Source organism: Aquarana catesbeiana, linkage group LG12, assembly GCF_042186555.1.
Source record: "Aquarana catesbeiana isolate 2022-GZ linkage group LG12, ASM4218655v1, whole genome shotgun sequence".
Classification (NCBI taxonomy): Eukaryota; Metazoa; Chordata; class Amphibia; order Anura; family Ranidae; genus Aquarana; species Aquarana catesbeiana.
This window is the reverse complement of record NC_133335.1, coordinates 208724545-208743865: the sequence shown is the minus strand read 5'-3', so window position 1 is coordinate 208743865 and position 19321 is coordinate 208724545. Positions and strand designations below refer to the sequence as shown.

The window sequence follows — 19321 nt, the reverse complement described above, 5'->3', positions numbered from 1 at the left end:
TCTGGCAGAGGGAGGGACAGTACTGTTGCCGATCAAACTCTAGTGCACTGCACAGTGATTTCAGTCTAACACTGGCAGTCTGCTTACGGGAAGATCACAGAACAAAGATCTCATTAGTATGGCACTGCTCTATCATTTCCCAATCAACAGGCTTTTTCTTAACAAGGTATACTGCTTAAAGAATAACTGCAGGCATGGCTATATACTTACATTGATCCAGCTTGGAAAGATTTAACTGCGTACATACCATACCTGGCTGATGTTCATGGAGGCTGGAAGTCCTTCAAGTAGATACCAATGCTCCAGTGATCTCTCCACTTGCTTCCAGGTCCTGAGCTGAGCAGCTGGCTTGATGCATTGTGAACACAGCAGGGTACTTGTGCTGAGGGTCCAGCAAGCAGGAGTGCAGCCACTTGGCACAGGACCCGGAAGTGTAGCGTGTCTACTTAAGTGAATTTCCAGCTTCCACAGGCATCAGCAAGGTATGATGTGTACACCGTTACATCGGTTCATATAATCACAAACCTGGCTCTGCTCTCTGGTAAATGGCTTCCAAGACAGAATCATAAAACTTCTGGCAGCCGACTGCTCACATATGTGTGTTCACCTTTGTATTTAGTGAGTCTGCCTTCCCTTGTCAAGGTTTCTAAACATAATCCCCAAGCAAACAGTAGCAGTAAAAGGGATTGTCATTTAAAGAAAAATGTATATATATTTTTTTAAAGAGAAAGTAAACTTCCTCTGCAAAGCCTATAATAAGGTTTACCTATAATTGAAAATAGGTCCTAAACCTGTACAGTTTAGGAGATATTTCCAGTGCATGCAGCCAATGACATCACTGGCGCATGCGCACTGAAGGAACGGCATCACGGTTCTGGCCAATCACAGCGCCGGAGCCCCCAAACCCAAAAGAAGCTCAGGAAAAGATGTCGGCCGTGACGGTGGTGTGCAGGGACCGCTTTGTTTTAAGGTAAGTATTTAAATATCGAGCCTTGCCCCAAATTTATATTCCCTGCATGACCAGACACGGGCCTAGAGATCAGTGGATTAGGTGTGTCTCTCTCTCTCATTGAATTATATAAAGAGAAATACTGGCATGGAACACATTCTAGAACTAGAGTGTGTATGGCAGACATATGGTGCACCCTCAGACTAAAAGGTCAGGAAAGGCTGCAGGTCATTTGGCATGAAGCCATTTATAAAACGAGTATATGCAATTTTATGCAACCCTTTTTCACCTGTAGCAATTGGGGTTTTCCACTACACCAGGGATATGCAATTAGCAGACCTCCAGCTGTTGCAAAACTACAAGTCCCATCATGCCTCTGCCTCATGTTTGTGGCTGTCAGAGTCTTGCTATGCCTCATGGGAAATGTAGTTCTGCAACAGCTGGAGGTCAGCTAATTGCATATCCCTGCTCTACACTATGGCAGGACAAAGGGAAAATCATTTGCTTTAAAGAAAGCCTTTTCACTTCACCTACTCAGCTCAAAGCAAAATGGAAACCTGGAAGAGTTCTAAGCACATTATGGTTTACAAAATGCCTAAAAAAAAAAAAAAAAATTAAAATTTCCTACTTTCTTGAAAGGCTCACTGACTGACCATCTCAGAAGTCTACACCAAGATACTCATTAAGGGTTGTCTACTATAGAGATGCAGCTGCTTCCCTCAGAACACAGAGAACTATAATGAAGGCTGACCCTTTTATTCAAAAATCTGTCTGGAAAACACACATGGGGGTTATTTACTAAAACTGGAGAGTGCAAAATCTGCTGCAGCTCTGCATAAAAACCAATCAGTTTCCATGTTTTATTGCCAAAACTTAATAGAATCAGCTGAAGTCAGAAGCCGATTTGGCTACCCTGAACAGCTGTGCCAGTTTCAGAGTGCTCCAGTTTTAGTAAATGTCCCCCACTGTGAAACAAAACAGCTATTTCATCAGAAGAGAAAGGGTAAAAAAACTCTGCAACTAAGTTTGTTAAAATCCTTAGAACACACAATTTTCCTCAACTAGAGTGCAGTTACATTTTTAACAGAGTAATGACCTTTCCTTCTCCCTTGTAGAATATTGCTCATGATCACTTTGTCTTTTCAGGCCAAAGAACATACTGTTTGATATAGCACTGATATTTTCCTTCCCTATGCTCCCTCACTGTCTGAGGTTTACAACAGACAGTGAGGGAGCATAGGGAAGGAAAATACTGTATCAGTGCTATATCAAAGAGTATGTTCTTTTGCCTGAAAAGACAAAGTGATCATTTTCTCTAGGGAAGGGTATTTCAGATCCATCCTAAAGTTCTAACAGTTTACATTCTGCAGATTAACATATACAGAGACACTATATGTATGGGAAGTTAGCAGAAAACCAGTTGGTGGGGCCTGAAAATAGGTTTGTATAACCCTGTTTTACAAAGAGCGCTTTGTATCTGGTCCAGATAACCCTTATGGACCCGTTTTGTTCTATAGAGCTTGCACCCTCAAAAACCTGAACCAGCACTGGTTGCTCAAATATTTTAATCTTGATTCCTTGTCTTTTAAATCCAAAAACATTAGTATCCCCTTAGATACTTGAGATTAAGTTCAACTCAGCACATTCCTGCAGCTGCATGATATACAACACTCCTGACACCAAAATAAAGCCAACAAAGATATATGTCACAGGACACTAGCCGCCTATTACCAGGTAGGAACAATGAAATGGATCGCTGCTCTCATCTATGATAATCCAGAAAGTAAGGGCTGGATGCTAGCTCCGGCTCGCAACTGTGAACATTTAGACAAAATAGGAAAACTTAGCTACATGCCAACATTCGTCCAACAGGTTTATTGAAATAGTCCTGGTGGCAGTCTTTCAATAAACCTGTTGGACGAATGTTCGTATGCAGCAAATTTTTTCTATTTTGTCTATTACCAGGTATACAAGATATAGCAAGGGTTAAAGTGTTTTTCTGTAGGGAAACCAAAATGGCCCCTCATCTGTGTAAGAAGTATTCACCTGCTACTGCGGGGACAGCCGGGACCTCTTCAGCATCTTCTTGTACAGGAGGGTCTTTCACTTCATCGTCTGGTTTGACCTCTGGAACACCATTCACAACATTGGTTTCAACAGGTTCTACTGACTCTTCTACAGATGGTGGCTCCTTCACTTCGGGAGTTTCAGGCTCTGCCAGGGCACACTCCTCTGGCTTCACTTTAAAACAAATTAAAAGGGATTAAAAATATAAAGTTTCATTAAACCCAGACTATGAAAAAGCGCGATCATACTCACAAAGTCACTAAAAGCATTTAGAGTGAAAAACATACCTGGATGATCCTGCCTTCAATTGTCCCTCCCCATCTTCTGTGTCCCCACTGCAGGCTGCGATTGTGTACACCAGCTGGTGTCCTCTACTGAGCATACTCACATTTCAGTTCACCTCTAAGCTCTTCATTTTTTCCCCCCTTTTTCTTATCTGTGCATCCCATGTGACTATAGTCACACATATGGGCGTATACCCAATGGTACATGACAACCCCCCCACCTCCATGTTGCCCTATTGCTAAAACACTATGGGGGTGGGATATAGTATGCCAATTACATTCACCAAGAAAACGTAAAAAAAAAAGAAGCTTACTCTCAACTCCTTGGCGCCAGCTCCAGACTTTAAGGGGTTTGGCATTGGTGGCAGGGCAGGGCTTGTGACCGCCATGATTGGCTGTCACAGCAGTCGCCTGAATGGAAAACTCCTGATCATAAGAAGTGATCGGGAGCTTTTCATGAGTTCACTGTGCCGGGAGCATGCTCTATCGGCGCTAAAGCACGCAAATATGCGCAAAAGCACGCAAATATGCGCCCCCTCGGCGCAAAGGCCCGGCTGCCAAAAAGCCACATATTTGCATGCGGTCGGTGCCTAGGGGTTAATTACAATCAGATTAAATATATCAAATGTAATACCTAAAGAAAAAAAAAAAAAAAAAAAAAAGGCCTTGGATGCAGATGCACGTCGAACAAAATGAGAGCTAGTGTCAGTTATCTTTGACTCCGCCTATACCATAATGCACAAAAATGAAAAAAAAAAAAAAAAAAAAACTAAAAAAAAAAAAAAACCCACACATTTGATGTTCAATAAAAATTGGGAGCTATAAAACAGTTACTTGATATTTATAATTTCAATTTGAATTGCTCTTCTAAAACTTTTGTTTTTTTAGTCATGTGACCGGCACAGCACCAATCAGGGCTGGCCAAACACAGACTCACCCTGTAGAGAGTAATAGAAGCCCCTCCTAAGGATCTTTCCCTGCAGATGCCAAAGAACAGGGAAAGATCATGTGACCACACAATAACGCTGCAGGAATAAGGTACTTAAGAGAATTAAAACAAAAACCAAAATACAGTGGCAATTGCTTGGTAACACAAATTGCTAATCAACCAATCACATGGCTACAACTCAATGCATTTAGGCATCTAGATGTGGTGAAGAAAACTTGTTAATCCTTCCATAAAAATTTTTGAACAAGAAAATGCCTTGTTGATGTCAGAGGCGAATGGGCAGACGGTTTGAGATGATAGAAAGGCAACAGTAACTCCAATAACCACTCGTTACAACCAAGGTATGCAGAATACTATCTCTGAATGCACAACACATTGAACTTTGAAGCAGATGGGCTACAGCAGCAGAAGACCACACCGGGTGCCACTCCTGTCAGCTAAGAACAGGAAACAGGCTACAAGTCGCATAGGATCACCAAAATTGGACAGTAGAAGATTGTAAAAAGGTTGCCTGGTCTGATGAGTCTCAATTTCAGCTGGGACATTCAGATGGTAGGGTCAGAATTTGGCGTAAACAACATGAAAGCATGGATCCATCCTGCCTTGTATCAACGGTTCAGGCTGGTGGTGGGCGGAATATTTTCTTGGCGGGCCCCTTAGTACCAATTGAGCACCGCTTATATGCCACAGCCTACCTGAGTAACGTTGCAGACCATGTCCACCCCTTTATGACTACAGTGGACCCATCTTCTGATTGGTACTTCCAGCAGGATAATACTCCATGTTACAAAGCTCAAATCATCTCAAACATGACAATGTCAAATATGGGGTGGCGGTGCGATGTTGGTCTATTGGAGTAGGGTGGACCCACATCCCAAATTTTCAAGGAGAAATGGAAATTTGATCCTCTTAGGGGACACCTACTCATAAGTAATAGAGTATAATAAAGAGTGTAATAGATGTAGGTATGACTGCAAAAGTATGGGTGTTTATTGGGGTAAGGATACGGGTAAATAGGGGGTACAATAGATGAGGCATAAGGTACAGGATACAAGTTATAAACATGGAAACATGGCAATACAACATGCAAAAAGATCCACAATCATGGGACTCCAGGTGTGTATGGAGCACACACCCAGAGTACCCGATGCGTTTCGAGATAAACTCTTCCTCAGGGGTGTCTGATAGGGATCAGCAAGCACAGAGGTATGTCATATTATGTTGCTTGGAGGGCATGTGTTACTGCATTGTATCCAATGAAGCACTCAAAAGAAAGGGGGGGTATGGTTGGTTGGGGGGATGCAGTAACACCCCTGAGGAAGAGTTTATCTCGAAACGCGTTGGGTACTCTCTGGGTGTGTGCTCCATACACACCTGGAGTCCCGTGATTGTGGATCTTTTTGCATGTTGTATTGCCATGTTTCCATGTTTATAACTTGTATCCTGTACCTTATGCCTCATCTATTGTACCCCCTATTTACCCGTATCCTTACCCCAATAAACACCCATACTTTTGCAATCATACCTACATCTATTACACTCTTTATTATACTCTATTACTTATGAGTAGGTGTCCCCTTTAAAGTCCCCTAAGAGGATCAAATTTCCATTTCTCCCAAACATGACAATGAGGTCTCTGTACTCCAGTGTCACCAGATCTCAATCCAATAGAGCACCTTTGGGATGTGGTAAAACAGGAGATTTGCATCATGGATTTGCAGCCAACAAATCTGCAGCAACTGCATGATGTTATGTCAATATGGACCAAAAACTCTGAGGAATGTTTCCAACACCTTGTTGAATCTATGCCATGAAGTAGTAAGGCAGTTCTGAAGGCAAGAGAGGGTCCAACCAGGTACTAGCGAGGTGTACCTAAGTGGCCGGAGAGTTTATATGATGTGAATGAATTATGGCAATTAACACTACTCTGTTTAGCATCACTTTAAATACTAAAAATAACGATTAAGTCTTCTTTGTTAGATGAACAAACTGTTTACCTTCTTGTTCCTCTGGTGAAGTACACTCCTGAGAAGATTCTGTCTCAACAACAGACGTGGAAACCTCCATAGCATTATGGTCCTCTGGACTCTCGTTTGAAGAGGGCTTGCTATCCTTTTCCTCCTCTGCTTCTTCTTCTTCGGGAGGTTGTGTATCCTCGTCAGACCCATTATCCTTTTTTGAAGGTGCATCTACAGTAACATTTTTTTCTGCAAATGACAGCCAAATTGAATAAGCACACTGAATTACTAAATCACTGAATTACAAATTATAATTTTGCCAACTGTCCACCATCTTAGATTTAAAGGATAAGGTCACCTTTTGGGACATGTTACATCCGTAATTAGGGTGGAACATGTAACATGTTACAGCAGCTGCAGCCTCTCCCCCTCCTCCCCAGTGACTGCGGGCGGGAATCTTCTCCAGGTGCCCATTGTCACTGGTTGAAAATCACCTATGGTGTGTACTTGGCCCTTATACATTTCAAACTTACTGAGCAAAGAAAGAAAAGTCAAAGCCAAGAAACATCCACATCAAATGGCAAAATTCCTAAAGAGCTAATGAATTGCTTTCTGTTGTCCCAGAAAAGGCATTTTAGCAACGAGTGCAGTGTTAGACCCCTTTCACACTGGGGCGCTACAGCGCTAAAATAGCGCCTGCAAAGCGCCCTGAAAGTGCCGCTGCTTTGTCTCCAATGTGAAAGCCCCGAGGGCTTTCACACTAAAGCGGTGCACTAGCAGGACGGGAGAAAAAAAAAAAAAAAGTCCTGCTAGCAGCATCTTTGGAGTGCTGTGTAGACCGCTCCTGCCCATTGAAATCAATGGGGCACCGCAGCTATACCGCCGGCAAAGCGCCTCTGCGATTTGCGGTGGTTTTTAACCCTTACTCGGTCGCTAGCGGGGGGTAAAAGTGCCCCACTAGCGGCCGAATACCGACAGTATAGCGCCGCTAAAAATAGTGGCGCTTTACTGCCGACGCACCTCCCACCCCAGTGTGAAAGGGACTTTAGAGATGTTATGCTCAGAACAGGGTTTCAGCCCACAAAAAAAAAAAAAAAAAAAGTGTAATTTTGAGGCCTGCAAAAACTAAACATTGGGACTTTGATACCCTCAAGAGCCCCAAAAAGTCCTATGCAACTTTGGTTTAGAAAACTGAAAATAGGCATGGCCCGATCACCTTCCGCAATGCCTGTGGTGCTTTTCAATTTGTCACTGTATTCTGCACAGTGTTGTAGGATTTGGGGTCTATTGCATACCCAAAATAAAGGGTCTTGAGAAAAAAAAAAACTAAAAAAAAAAAAAAAAACATGCAATTTTGGCACAAATCCATAGAAATGGTTTTCCCTGGATCTAAAGAAGTTTAGCAGCAGCGCTTTATGGAATTTAACCAATAACAGTATTCTCAACTATGGCACCATTAAGACCACATTTGCTTATATATTGCAATAAGAAAATCCTAAAAATATGCACACCAATTTTTCATAAACCGGCGACTAAAAAGTAAGTGAACATGTATGGTTTTAAAATGCTAAAATTACAAAATGTAGTTTTACTTTTCTCCAGGCGTGGGCGCTTGGGACGAATTTCAGAGCCAACAGAGATTTTTCTCCTCCTCAGTTCCAATGTTACTGGTTGAAGGGTCTGTGAAGAAGAATCTGTCATGATAAAAAAAAAAAAAAAAATTTTAGGAGTAAAGCCCTTACCAACCACTCTACAATAAATGAACATATCTCAAATAAGTTGCCATGTTCTCCCATGTGCATGCTCAGAATTAGAACTCGGCTTCCACTAGTATTTTCTGGATCCAGAGGTTACATAACAGATATGTAGGATTCCCGATCATGTGATTATTTATACAGCTGCTTGTTGTACAAATCTCAGGAATGGGTGAACAGAAATACAAATTCTTTGACAGATAAAACAAAAGCCACATACATACATTTCATTTGTGCGTTTAGCAGTTTGCCTGGAGGGCCGGCTTAAACAAAAAACAGGGCCAAAATATACAGCTAGTGCACCTATCTTAAAAGAAGTTCACTTTTAAAAAAATAAACACTTTTTTTGCAGGTAAAAAAAAATTTGCATTTATTTTTTTGGAGAGTGTAAGGCAGGGGTGCCTAACCAGTGGCCCAGGGGCCAAAGGTGGCCCGCGGAGCCCTCTGATGTGGCCCGCTACCTCCTGCTCTGGGATGTTAGGTCGGCAAGCCCAGATCACGGGTTGCTAACCCTCTATCCCTGAGAATCAGTGTTGTGAATGAAGCTGGAGGTAGAGGAAGCAAGCGGTTGCAGAGCCACATAAGCGATGCTTCCTGTAAAGCTCCGGTCACAGGCGGAGTAATACCAAATGCACTCTGCCTGGGACAGCAACAGCCAGCGATACCTGAATGGAAGATTTATTAAAGGCAAGTTTATTACTAAAATCACAGTATATATGGGCATAACTGTTCTGCAGTGGTTACTGGGCTGCTTTTAAAATCGATCCGCAGGTGCACCTGCACTGAGCCATAGACTTCTATTGCCTGTGGGCTTGGTGCGCCCTCAGAAAGTGCACCACACATGCAGGATAGAATAGAAGTCTGTGGCAAAGTGCAGTGGACCCGCAGGAAAGCCACAGGAGCACCAGCAGTGTAGGTAAACTGCATCACACAAGTGTAAAAGCAACCTTTCACACAATCAGTCCAACCCAATCGAACTCCATTCACCTCTATGGACTTATCTGCTTACACCATCCTACCTCCAATGCGATCCTCAAAAAAAAAAAAAAAAAAAAAAAAAAAAAGGGAAGGATCCATCCCCTTCCATCTGGGTGGATCAGATGCCCCATAGAGTAGAATGGGCTGTGTCCATGTCTGCTCTGCATATGCAGAGTGGACATGGACCTGTCATCCACCCGCTCCACTCATTGTGGCCACCAACCGGTTACCAAGTTACTTAAGTGACCCTCTCTTTTCAAAAAAAGGTTGGGCACCCCTGCTTGTAAAGCATAGCAGATCGCTGGTGCCATGCAGGTCTCCTGTAGATCTTTGTGTATCTGTGTGCTCGTGCATCCTATACAGGCAAGCAGATAACGCCGACAGGAACTATCAATGAACTACCATGGCACACCAGAGCGCCATGGTAGGTCATTGTGAACTACAAGCTGACATCCACAAAAGGACGACGGGGCTTGTAGTTCCATATCACACACACACACACACACACAGCTGTGTAAATGGAGCACAACACGGCCATGCTGATTTCAAAAAGTGACAGCTAGTACGGGGAACGATCACTGGGAGGGGGAAATCAAGCAGCAGCTACAGCAGTAGGAATATGTTCCATCCTCAAAATATTAACTTATCCAATAAGCATCAATCAAAAGATTGCATTGGCCACTACAAACAGATGCTTCCAAATCACTTCCTAATCTATATTCCATTTACAATCATTTAGAACTGGTTAGTAAATCTCCAGTACACCCATTGGGAGCAATATTGGTCATTCACATGGAGTACAAGAAAGCAATCAGCTTTGGCTGTCGCCTACCAGATGGCAGAGAAGATGAACGTTCCCGTTTCCTCCTCCGCTCTCCGTTTTCATGTGATGCTTTAAGGTTGTCATTCTGTCCGCCCTTTTCCTCCGCACGGGATTCTGCAGAGGATTCCCTCTCATTCTCCGATATGTTTTCTTTGTCCTCCTTCTCATTTTTCACAAAGTTTTTCTCAGGGAGCTTGCCTTTTTCAGTGGCAATCGGCTTCTTTTCTTTTTCTGGCTGGGATGGCTTCTTATCTGTGCTTTGAGGTTTCTCTTTCTCTACGGTGGCATTTTCTGAAGATTTTTTCTGTTCTCTAAATTTTCCCCTGTGCTTATCAGAAGGCGAAGGGCTTTCTACGGTTTTCTCCTTTGGCTTTGAACGAGACTCATTCGCCTGAAAGGACAATGCTGGTCAAAGAGTGCTCCAAAAACTCAAAAAACACACAAAGTACTAAGCTACCATACTATACTGTAAGAAGACAGAAGACACCGTTTTTTTTTGTAATCTCAAAAGGGGAGAAAACAAAAAGGGGGGGGGGGGGGCTGGGGAGTCAGGTTACTCCAGTTATGCATCATTGACACATCAGATGTTTAGGCTGGGTTCACACTTATGCAAATTAGATGAGTGTTTTCCCCCACCCAATTCACATGACAGGAGAGAGTGCAAAAATTTGGACAAGATTCGCACCTGAATCAGTGTACAGGGCCGTACCGGACCCCATGCTGTGAGCCGTGGCTACTGCATGTGTAAACCCAGCCTTAAAGTGTATATGAAGCAAAATGTTATTTTGGATGGTGCAGGAAGAGATAGATCCCTTTTGTTTTTTTTTTTCTTATATACTGTCACCAGTGTCCCTAATCACCGCCACACCAGTTATAAAATGATGCTGTACTGCACTGGTGACCGTATATAAAATTGTGTAAAAAAAAAAAAAAAAAAAAAAAAAAAAAACACACAAAACAAACCCCACCCCAAAAAGGGTCATTATTTTTGGGCCTCAAGAAATGAGGAGGCCGTCCATACATTAAAATGGATCAATTTTCAAATACATACCATAGTTTGTGAACTAACTTTCCTACAGACTAAATAATATACACTGATTTGGGTTATTTTCACCAAAGGTAGCACTAAACATTTTGACCTAAAATTTATAAAAAGTTTTTTTGCAAAACTTTAAAAAAAGAAAAGAAGTTTTTTTTTCCCACCTAACTTGTCGGCTTTTTTTGGCTAAACACTCAGGAGGTGATTAACCACCAATAAAAACCTCTATTTGTGTGAAAAAAAAAAATTCTAAAAAATGTCATATGGGTACAGTGTTGCACGACTGCGCATATGGGTACAGTGTTGCACGACTGCGCATATGGGTACAGTGTTGCACGACTGCGCATATGGGTACAGTGTTGCACGACTGCGCATATGGGTACAGTGTTGCACGACTGCGCATATGGGTACAGTGTTGCACGACTGCGCATATGGGTACAGTGTTGCACGACTGCGCATATGGGTACAGTGTTGCACGACCGCGCATAAGTCATTCAAAATGTGACAGCGCTAAAAGCTGAAACTTCGCCTGGCCAGTCAGGGGGTAAAAGTGCCCAGTATTTAATCCAGGGGTCTCAGGATTTCTCAAAAAGTTTCTTTATCGTTCAGAACTGTTGTAAGGTGCTCATTGATCATGATCCAGGATAGTTTAGCCTTGTAGTGCAGGAACCTTTCAGTTGCTGCGACTTCAGTCGCTCTGGTATGAACCAGGGTCAAGTCAAGTGGTATTGTGGCTGACCTCTAGGACCTTGCAATAGATTTTTGCAGCCACGAAGATGACATTGTCTTCTCAGGTGTCTTGGGGTATTCTCCATCAGGCTGCACAGCAAGCTTGTTTTGGGGATTTTTTTTTCAAAAAAAATCGACATGGGTGAGGGAAAAAATATTAAATACTTGGATTAAAAAATCGCAGCACCTTTGCCACCATACGCAAAATGCCTTCCAAACATTATGTTTTATCCACTACCCAAATACAGAAGAGATCACCACTTGCCCCATTTGAATCTTAGTACCAAGACGACCCACATTCCCAGCCCACTGATATCTAATTATATTCCCACACCCTATAAAAATGGGAGCAGATCCTGTTACAGAGCTATATCACAAGGACTGAGTCCAAATCTGGGGCACCACTAAATCAGGTTGACAAAACATTTTAGCAATAGAAAATAAAGTACTGCTCCAATAGTCCTCGGTGGTTGGTTAGCACATATTACACCCAGCAATCCCGCTACCCGGCTTCGTGGCTGCTCAGACATAGGTACCATTTTTACATGCCTGGTGGACATGTCCTGCCATTTAAAGGCTGTGGTCCTGAAGTGTACAGAATCCCATGTATTCTTTTCCAGTAATTGCTTACTATGAATCTTTGTGAAACTCTTCTAAAAATCTGAAACCCCCTGGTATTTCAAAGTACCACTTTACACTCATGTTCTAACAGCTTAGAAACAGTAATTGCTAAAATATGGGTCTTAGAGACTCAATACATGTAAGAGGTTGAATCTAAAATACAATTACTTAAGACATTAACAGCTAACCTGCAAGACTCCATTCCTAAGTTCCACCAGGTCTGGGAACCATGGGTTACTATTTACCTGCTGACTTTGATCTTCTTGAATTAGGACTGACAGCTATCCCTACAAACAATAGCCAAGAATCCTCCCAGGCCAAACCCTTTTTTTTTTTCCACCTAATCCCTCCCTATTGTTTCTATATTCTTCCCAACCTTTCTCCCCAGACCCTCTTCTCTGCCACTTTTCAGTGGCAGGGAGGAGTCTGTGGTCAGTAGACCACAAACTCCTGGTCAGGAGTCTGTCCTCATGTCTTGGTCAGTAGAGTAATGGAGGAATCCTACCTATTTGGCTCTGAAGAAGGGGGAATCGCCCTTGAAACGCATAAGCAAATTATATCCTAGAAGGCAGCTCTTTGGTGTTGGAACACACTGGGTCGAACTAACCACTGTGCCACAAAAGCTAGTGGCTTGATGTGCTGTGAACCTACATGGGTTTGTGATTAAATATATTTTTTATTGACTTGCAATAAAGCATCTGTAAGATAATGCACTAGGCCAGTGTGCCCTTTATCTTTCACCTCATACTAAGAAACCTATGTACTGTTTCCTACTTGAAAATTACCAAAAATTAAGGGAAAAAAAAAAAAAACAAAAAAAAACAAAACACACACTTTAGAACAGTAGACAGTAACTCTTACAGTCACTGTAATTAAAGGGAAGCCATAGAGTGCAATTTTCTTATATGGTTTGCAGGAAAGGAAAAAAAAAAAAAAAAAAAAAAAGGGCTCAATTCCACCAGAGCTATTGTGTTTTCCACGGGGGGAGAATATGTGGGGAACCATCCCTACCAAGAAAAAAGCGATTATTGCTAGCGGCTACAGCCACTGGCAATAACAGCATGCTCAGACATGTATCATTTGGGTACATTCCCAAGGAGAGGGGGGGGGGGGAAAAAAAAAAAAAAAAAAAAAAAAAAAAAAAAAAACGCACACACTACAACAGTTAACTTACCTGATCCTTGGAAAAGGCCTTTACGTGAATATTTTTGACTGTTTGAACAACACCATCAAAAAATTTAACAGTGTAAGTGCCTAAAACCAAGAAGAATAAAAGTTCAGTTGGGTGATCACATTTGGTTTAAAGAGACATGTCAGAATAGAGGACATAAGGAGTTGGAATGGATCAGGTTTTATTAAAAATACAATTTTTTTTTATTAGAAAAAGTTAAATTACTTTTTTTTGCCATTAAGCGTAAAATGTGAGATCTGGGTTTTTTGACCTCAGATCAAGCAATAAAAAAAGAGGACCTGTCATGCTTATTTCTATTACAAGGGATGTTTTTTTTCTTTTTTTTTTTTTTTTTAAAAGGTACAGTGTACAAGTCAGAAAATCAAAAGTCAAATAAGAAAAAAAAAAAAAAAAAAAAAATTTTTTTTCTTTTAAAGCGCCCAGGCTCTCCGAGCTCGTGCGCAGAAGCGAATGCAAGTCGCGCCTACACACGTAAACGCCGTTCAAACCACACATGTGAGGCATCGCCGCGATCGTTCAAGCAAGAGCAATATTTCTAGCATTAGACCCCCCCCCCCCCCCCCCCCAACTCTAAACCGGTAACCTGTAAAAAAAAAAAAAAAAAAAAAAAATATATAAAGCATCGCCTATGGAGATTTTTTAAGTACCGTAGTTTGATGCCATTCCACGAGCGTGCGAAATTTAAAGCATGACGTGTTAGGTATCAATTTGGCATAATAGCTTTCACTATATACAAAAAATAAAAAAAATTGGGCTAACTTTTTTTTTTTAATTTTCTTTGTAAAACCACTGCGCGCAAACACAGTGTGACATCAATTATTGCCACGATCTTCATTTTATTCTCTAGGGGTCGCTGCTAAAAAAACAAAACAAAAGCATATATACTGTTTGGGGGTTTTAAGTAAATTTTTTTAGCAAAAAACACGGATCTTAACTTAACTGTCGGAAATAGGCCTGGTTCCCAAGTGGTTAACGTGTGACAGGTTTGGCATTTATTTACTCGGCTTAACATCTTAAATTTTACCAAAAAATGTGGTTTTGTACTGTGTTTTTTGCAATCTAATAATTCAAAAAAAGTATATTTTTCTTAAAAAAAAAAAAATTGGCGTTTCAAAAACCGCTGGGCACATACCGTGTAACAAAAAAAAAAAACAAAAAAAACAAAAAAAAAAAATGCAAAACCCACCAATTTATTCTCTAGGGCCTCTGCTTTAAATAAATGTTTGGGGGTTCTAAGAAAAAAAATACTGATTGTTACATGTAAACAAAGTACCAAAAAAAGGCCTGACTTTCAAGTGGTAAAGCGATATAGAAGCCATAAAGAAACATTGCCCTTACCATCCTTGTTTACAGATGTTATTTTTGCTGGGTAAAATCGGCAGTCAGACCAACAGGCCAAGACTTGTTCATTCACACGAAATGCCTAAACAAAAAAATAGGACATAGTAAATTTAGGATCTGATTGGATCCCTACAAACTGGGGAGGGACTCGACGTTCACACCCTTATTTTAATGTTTTAGAGAACGTAGTAAAGCAACAATGATTAAGATGGGAGTTCCAAAAACTACAGTCTCCCCCCCCCCCCCCCCCCCCCCGAATGTGAACTGACTTTACAGTTAAAGGGTAACTCCACTTTCGTGAGAAAAAAAAAAATAGATGAAGAAAAAAGTATAGCACATATAATTGCGACACTAATCATATTGTAATGGAATATTATTAAAAATGAGCTTTCCTTTTCAATCTGTAGCCACTGTAATTTTTTGAGAATGCATTGCAATATGGCTACCTGGAGTTGTTCTGTACACAGAGTGTGTACTGACCACTCCCCAGAAACTTAATTTCCTGTTTGTGTGATTGGCTTACCAATTATCCCAGAAGTCTGCCTAAGAAACAAGTCAGATTTCAGGCATCCCCTGCAACAAAAATGTCATTTTTGGAGAGATACTTTCAATAGGGGCACGTCTAAAGGGATGCAGACCCAGCAGATTTCCTCATTAGTGCCCTGCAGCTGCACACCTGACAGTTAATTATTAAACCACTCCCATTAGACCCACGCAGTACAGAGGCACAGACAAACATGGATTTCTTCTGAATAATAAAAAGGTAGGAATCTGCAACAAATGTTATAATCCTTGCAATGTACACATCACCCAGAGGGGAATGTTTTTTTTTTTTTCTCAAAAGTGGAGTTACTCTTTAAAGCAGGGGGATTGAATTAAAATTCATGAAGGTCCAGTCAGTAAAATTTTCTTCCAGCCGAGGGCCGAATCATGTTTGACGCTCAATGGCAGCTCTGCACAATGGCAAATGTGGCGCCTTTTTTGCGAGTGCCACAGTACCATGCGGCTTGGTACTGCGCAATTATAAAAAAAAAAAAAAAAAGTCAAGGCAGGGACTTATTTTTCTGCGCTTCTGCTTATAAGGCAGCCAACTGCAATAAAGGAGCCTTCTACATGCAAGTACGCAATAATGTGAAGCTAGCCTCAGATCCTTCACATCACAATCCTATTCATGACATCAGTGTTCTCAGTCCCCCTGCACATCAACCCCCCCTTCACATTACAATCCTCGCCCCCCCCCCCCCCCTTCACATTTTTGTCTGCGGTTCCCCATTATATCACCCCCTACTTCAAATTGCAGTTCCCAGCCCCTCTTCGCATTCCTGTCCTCACCCCCTTGATAGCACCCCCCCCCCTTTCACATTCCTGTCCTCAGCCCATTTATTAGTTGCCCCCTTCACACCACAATCCCCTGCCCCCCTTCACATTCCTGTCCTCACCTCCTTTATAGCACCCCCATTCACATAACTGTCCTCAGCCCCTTTATAACACCCTCCCCCCTTTCACACCGCAATCCCCAGCCCTCCTTCACATTCCTGTTCTCACTCCCTTTATAGCACCCCCTTTCACACAACTGTCCAACCTCTTTTACAGCACCCCACTTCACATTCCTGTCCTCACCTCCTTTATAGCACCCCCCCTTCACATTCCTGTCCTAAGCCCCTTTATAACACCCCCCACCCTTTCACACCGCAATCCCCAGCCCTCCCTTTCCCCCTCCGTCCTTCAGAACAGTAACAGTGCCCTCTTACCTTACAGAGGGCACAGTAGCTGACATCGGAGGCACAGCACAGTAGGAGGCACAGTAGCTAACATCAGAAGTGCAGCAAAGGGATGGACGGAGGGCGGGACCTGCCCCAGTTAACTGATTGGTTGTTAGAATACAGGGCGGTTCTAGCAACCAGTTAACTGGGCCAGCCCCCGCCCTCCGTGCATCGCTGTGCTGCTCTTCGCACTGTAAAGACAATAGAGCCAGCGGCAGCTCAAAACAAAAAAAAAAAATAAAAAAAATGGATCTTAACTGGCGCGACTGCGGAGGTGCCGGACAGAGCATTGCCGCAATCCTCCATTTAGTGATACCCAATTTAAAGTAAATAAATGAATTACCACAGGGGGGTCCTCTTCTATTAGGCCTTCCCTTCTTAGCTGTATCTTCTCTAGGGGACGGAGGTATGGGCTGTCCCAGCAAAACCATTCATCGTATCTGTGATTCCATCGTTTAAAATGGATCAGAACTTTACCTTCTTCATAGTCAATTTCTTCAATATGGGCGGCATACCTACAAGGGTAACAGTTAGGCTATTAGGAAGGGATTAATGTAGATTTTTACTTTTGCAGCAAAAACACCACTTTATATTTGTTACATGTTCCCATTCACATAGCATAACTAAGCCAAACCTTTTATTCTTGCTTTACCCCTTCATGATGAGGGTAAAACCAATCCTAATGCCTGAACATAGTTTTGCAACTTTGACGTGCGCTAGTAAAACTTTATACAACTATCCCAACTATCACCACAACCATTTAGTGTATTCAGGTGAATAATACTTTTTTCCCCTCAGGACAAACTGAGCTTTCATTGGTGGCAATTGGATATCTTTTTTTGAAAATTTAAGAAAGCCCCCCCCCCCCTTTTTTTTTTTTTTTACGGGGAAAAAAAAAAAAAAAAAAAAAGCACAAAAAAAAACACATAAGCGGAGCAAAAACAGGCAAATGGTCCATTTTTTGCATTGATTGTTAGGAGCCGGGCACCCACCGGCGTCCTAAAAACTGATGCCTTAGAAGCAGGGTTGCCCAGCTGAATGTAAAAACAATAAAAAAAAAAAAAAAACTGTGTGGGGGTCCCCCCCCCTATCTTAAGGGGAACCTAACAGCAAAGTTCCCCACCCGCAGACTGGCTATGAAAACAGTAAGTCAGGATCCAAGTTTGACTAAAAGCAACTGATTAACAAAAATTTATAGCACACACAGTTAAAATCTGGTAGATCAGCGTGAGAAGCAGAGGGCACCAGGACACAGATAAATTAGGCTAAGCTGAAGTAGCAGCAAACTCCGATCTAATAGCTGGAATACAGGAATCTTGCTCTGACAGCTGTCAAAAGAAGCGCCAATGGACAGCGTCCTCAGCCATGAGCCAGAGAGGGTGGCTACCTACATACATAGCCACTTTCAAACTGGAAGTTGGATCTCGGCAGCAAAAATCATAAAAGGAATTTGGAGGTGGCTCAGAACGATAAAAAGTGACTTTGTTGGGAACTTAATTCCCCCCCAAAAGGTTTGTAATGTCTCACTTTAACCCCTTCCTGCCACGTGTACACGTATATACGGCCTCACCGGGGTTCAGGATAAGCCAATATTTTCCCGACGGTTTCCTGACGACAATATATGGGGATAAAATCTCTTGCCCTGATCTGACCGGGGAACGGGATCAGGACCTTTTGATCTATCAAGTTCCCAATTTGGAGACCCAGGGCCCTCACTTTTACCTGGTCTTGGGGAGGGAAGGTGATAAATAATCGCTCTAGTGGCTGGCAAAAAATTCCAACCTGTACCCATTGGTCACTAGGTCAAGGACAAATGGACTTGAGGTGACTGCTGCCCACTGTGGGAGAAAAGCCCTCAATCTTCCTCCCACTGGGAGACACGAGTCACTGTCTTGGCGGGTTGTTGGAGGGTTAACAAAGCGCCCCCCTCTACCTCTGCCCTTGTGCCCTGTACAATGTTTTTTGGGCCTATTGTCCCTTTCTCTAGAACTTTGCTGCCTACTTTGGCCACGAAAAAACTCTGTCTGCTTTTTCTTGTTCTCTGGAAAGGCCTTTTTTCTATTGGCCGTGTGTTCCAGCGCCTCTTGCAGACCTGGACCAAAAAGATGATTGCCTGTTAAGGGAAGACCACATAGGGGTAACTGTGAAGCAGCGTCGCCTGACCAGGTTTTAAGCCATAGGCTTCTTCTGGCCAAATTCACTAAGGCCGAGGTCCTAGCTGTCACTTACTGACTGTGGAAGAATCAGCCAAAACCCAACTGCACGAAAGAGGAGAGGGAAAGATTTCAGAATCTGTTCTTTAGAGGTAACCGCCAGCAAGTGTGTCAAGTTGTATTTGTGTCAACCATACTTCTAAATTTCTGGCTACACAAGTGGAGGCCAGAGCCGGTTTAAGATTCCCAAAAGCTGAGTCCCAGGCTCTGTGAAGAAGGATATCTCCTCTTTTATCCATCGGATCCCCAAGCGTACCCATATCAAAAGCTTGGTCCGAGTTTTTTAAACTTTTGAAAGAGGTGCGTCTAACTTAGGATTTTTGTTCCATGGCTGCGCTGTGTCCTCTTTAAAATGGAAACCTTTTTAGGTTACCGAAAAGAAAGGTTTTCTCTCTGGATTTTCCCACTCCAGCTTGATAGTATCAAGAAGGGAACCATGCACTGGAAAAACTCTAGCCTTTTTCTTATGCAAACCTTTGTACATAAGGTCATGTTTAGACAATTGTACCTTCTCTTTTATATCAAGTGTCGTATAGATGGCCTTTAATAGGTCACCTACATCTTTCAATGATAACTTATAGCTCGAGCCCCTTGCGGATTCTTTATGCCTGGGCCCAGTATCTGACCCCGATTCTTCTGGAGAAGACTGGGCAGATCCGGC

At 42.3% G+C, this 19321-nt stretch overlaps 1 protein-coding gene across 7 annotated transcripts in view; it reads right to left on the bottom strand.

The window, feature by feature from the left end:
• Positions 1 to 19321, bottom strand: part of PHF20 (PHD finger protein 20) — a 96220-nt gene that overhangs the window by 33939 nt on the left and 42960 nt on the right. For all 7 annotated transcript variants that reach the window (XM_073606581.1, XM_073606580.1, XM_073606585.1 and 4 more), the window contains 7 exons: positions 16791 to 16962; positions 14682 to 14766; positions 13326 to 13405; positions 9772 to 10153; positions 7800 to 7901; positions 6247 to 6456; positions 2996 to 3190 (listed from right to left, as the gene is read on the bottom strand). In XM_073606581.1, the coding sequence (XP_073462682.1) occupies positions 2996 to 3190; positions 6247 to 6456; positions 7800 to 7901; positions 9772 to 10153; positions 13326 to 13405; positions 14682 to 14766; positions 16791 to 16962 (1226 nt within the window). The remainder of the gene's footprint in view (positions 1 to 2995; positions 3191 to 6246; positions 6457 to 7799; positions 7902 to 9771; positions 10154 to 13325; positions 13406 to 14681; positions 14767 to 16790; positions 16963 to 19321) is intronic.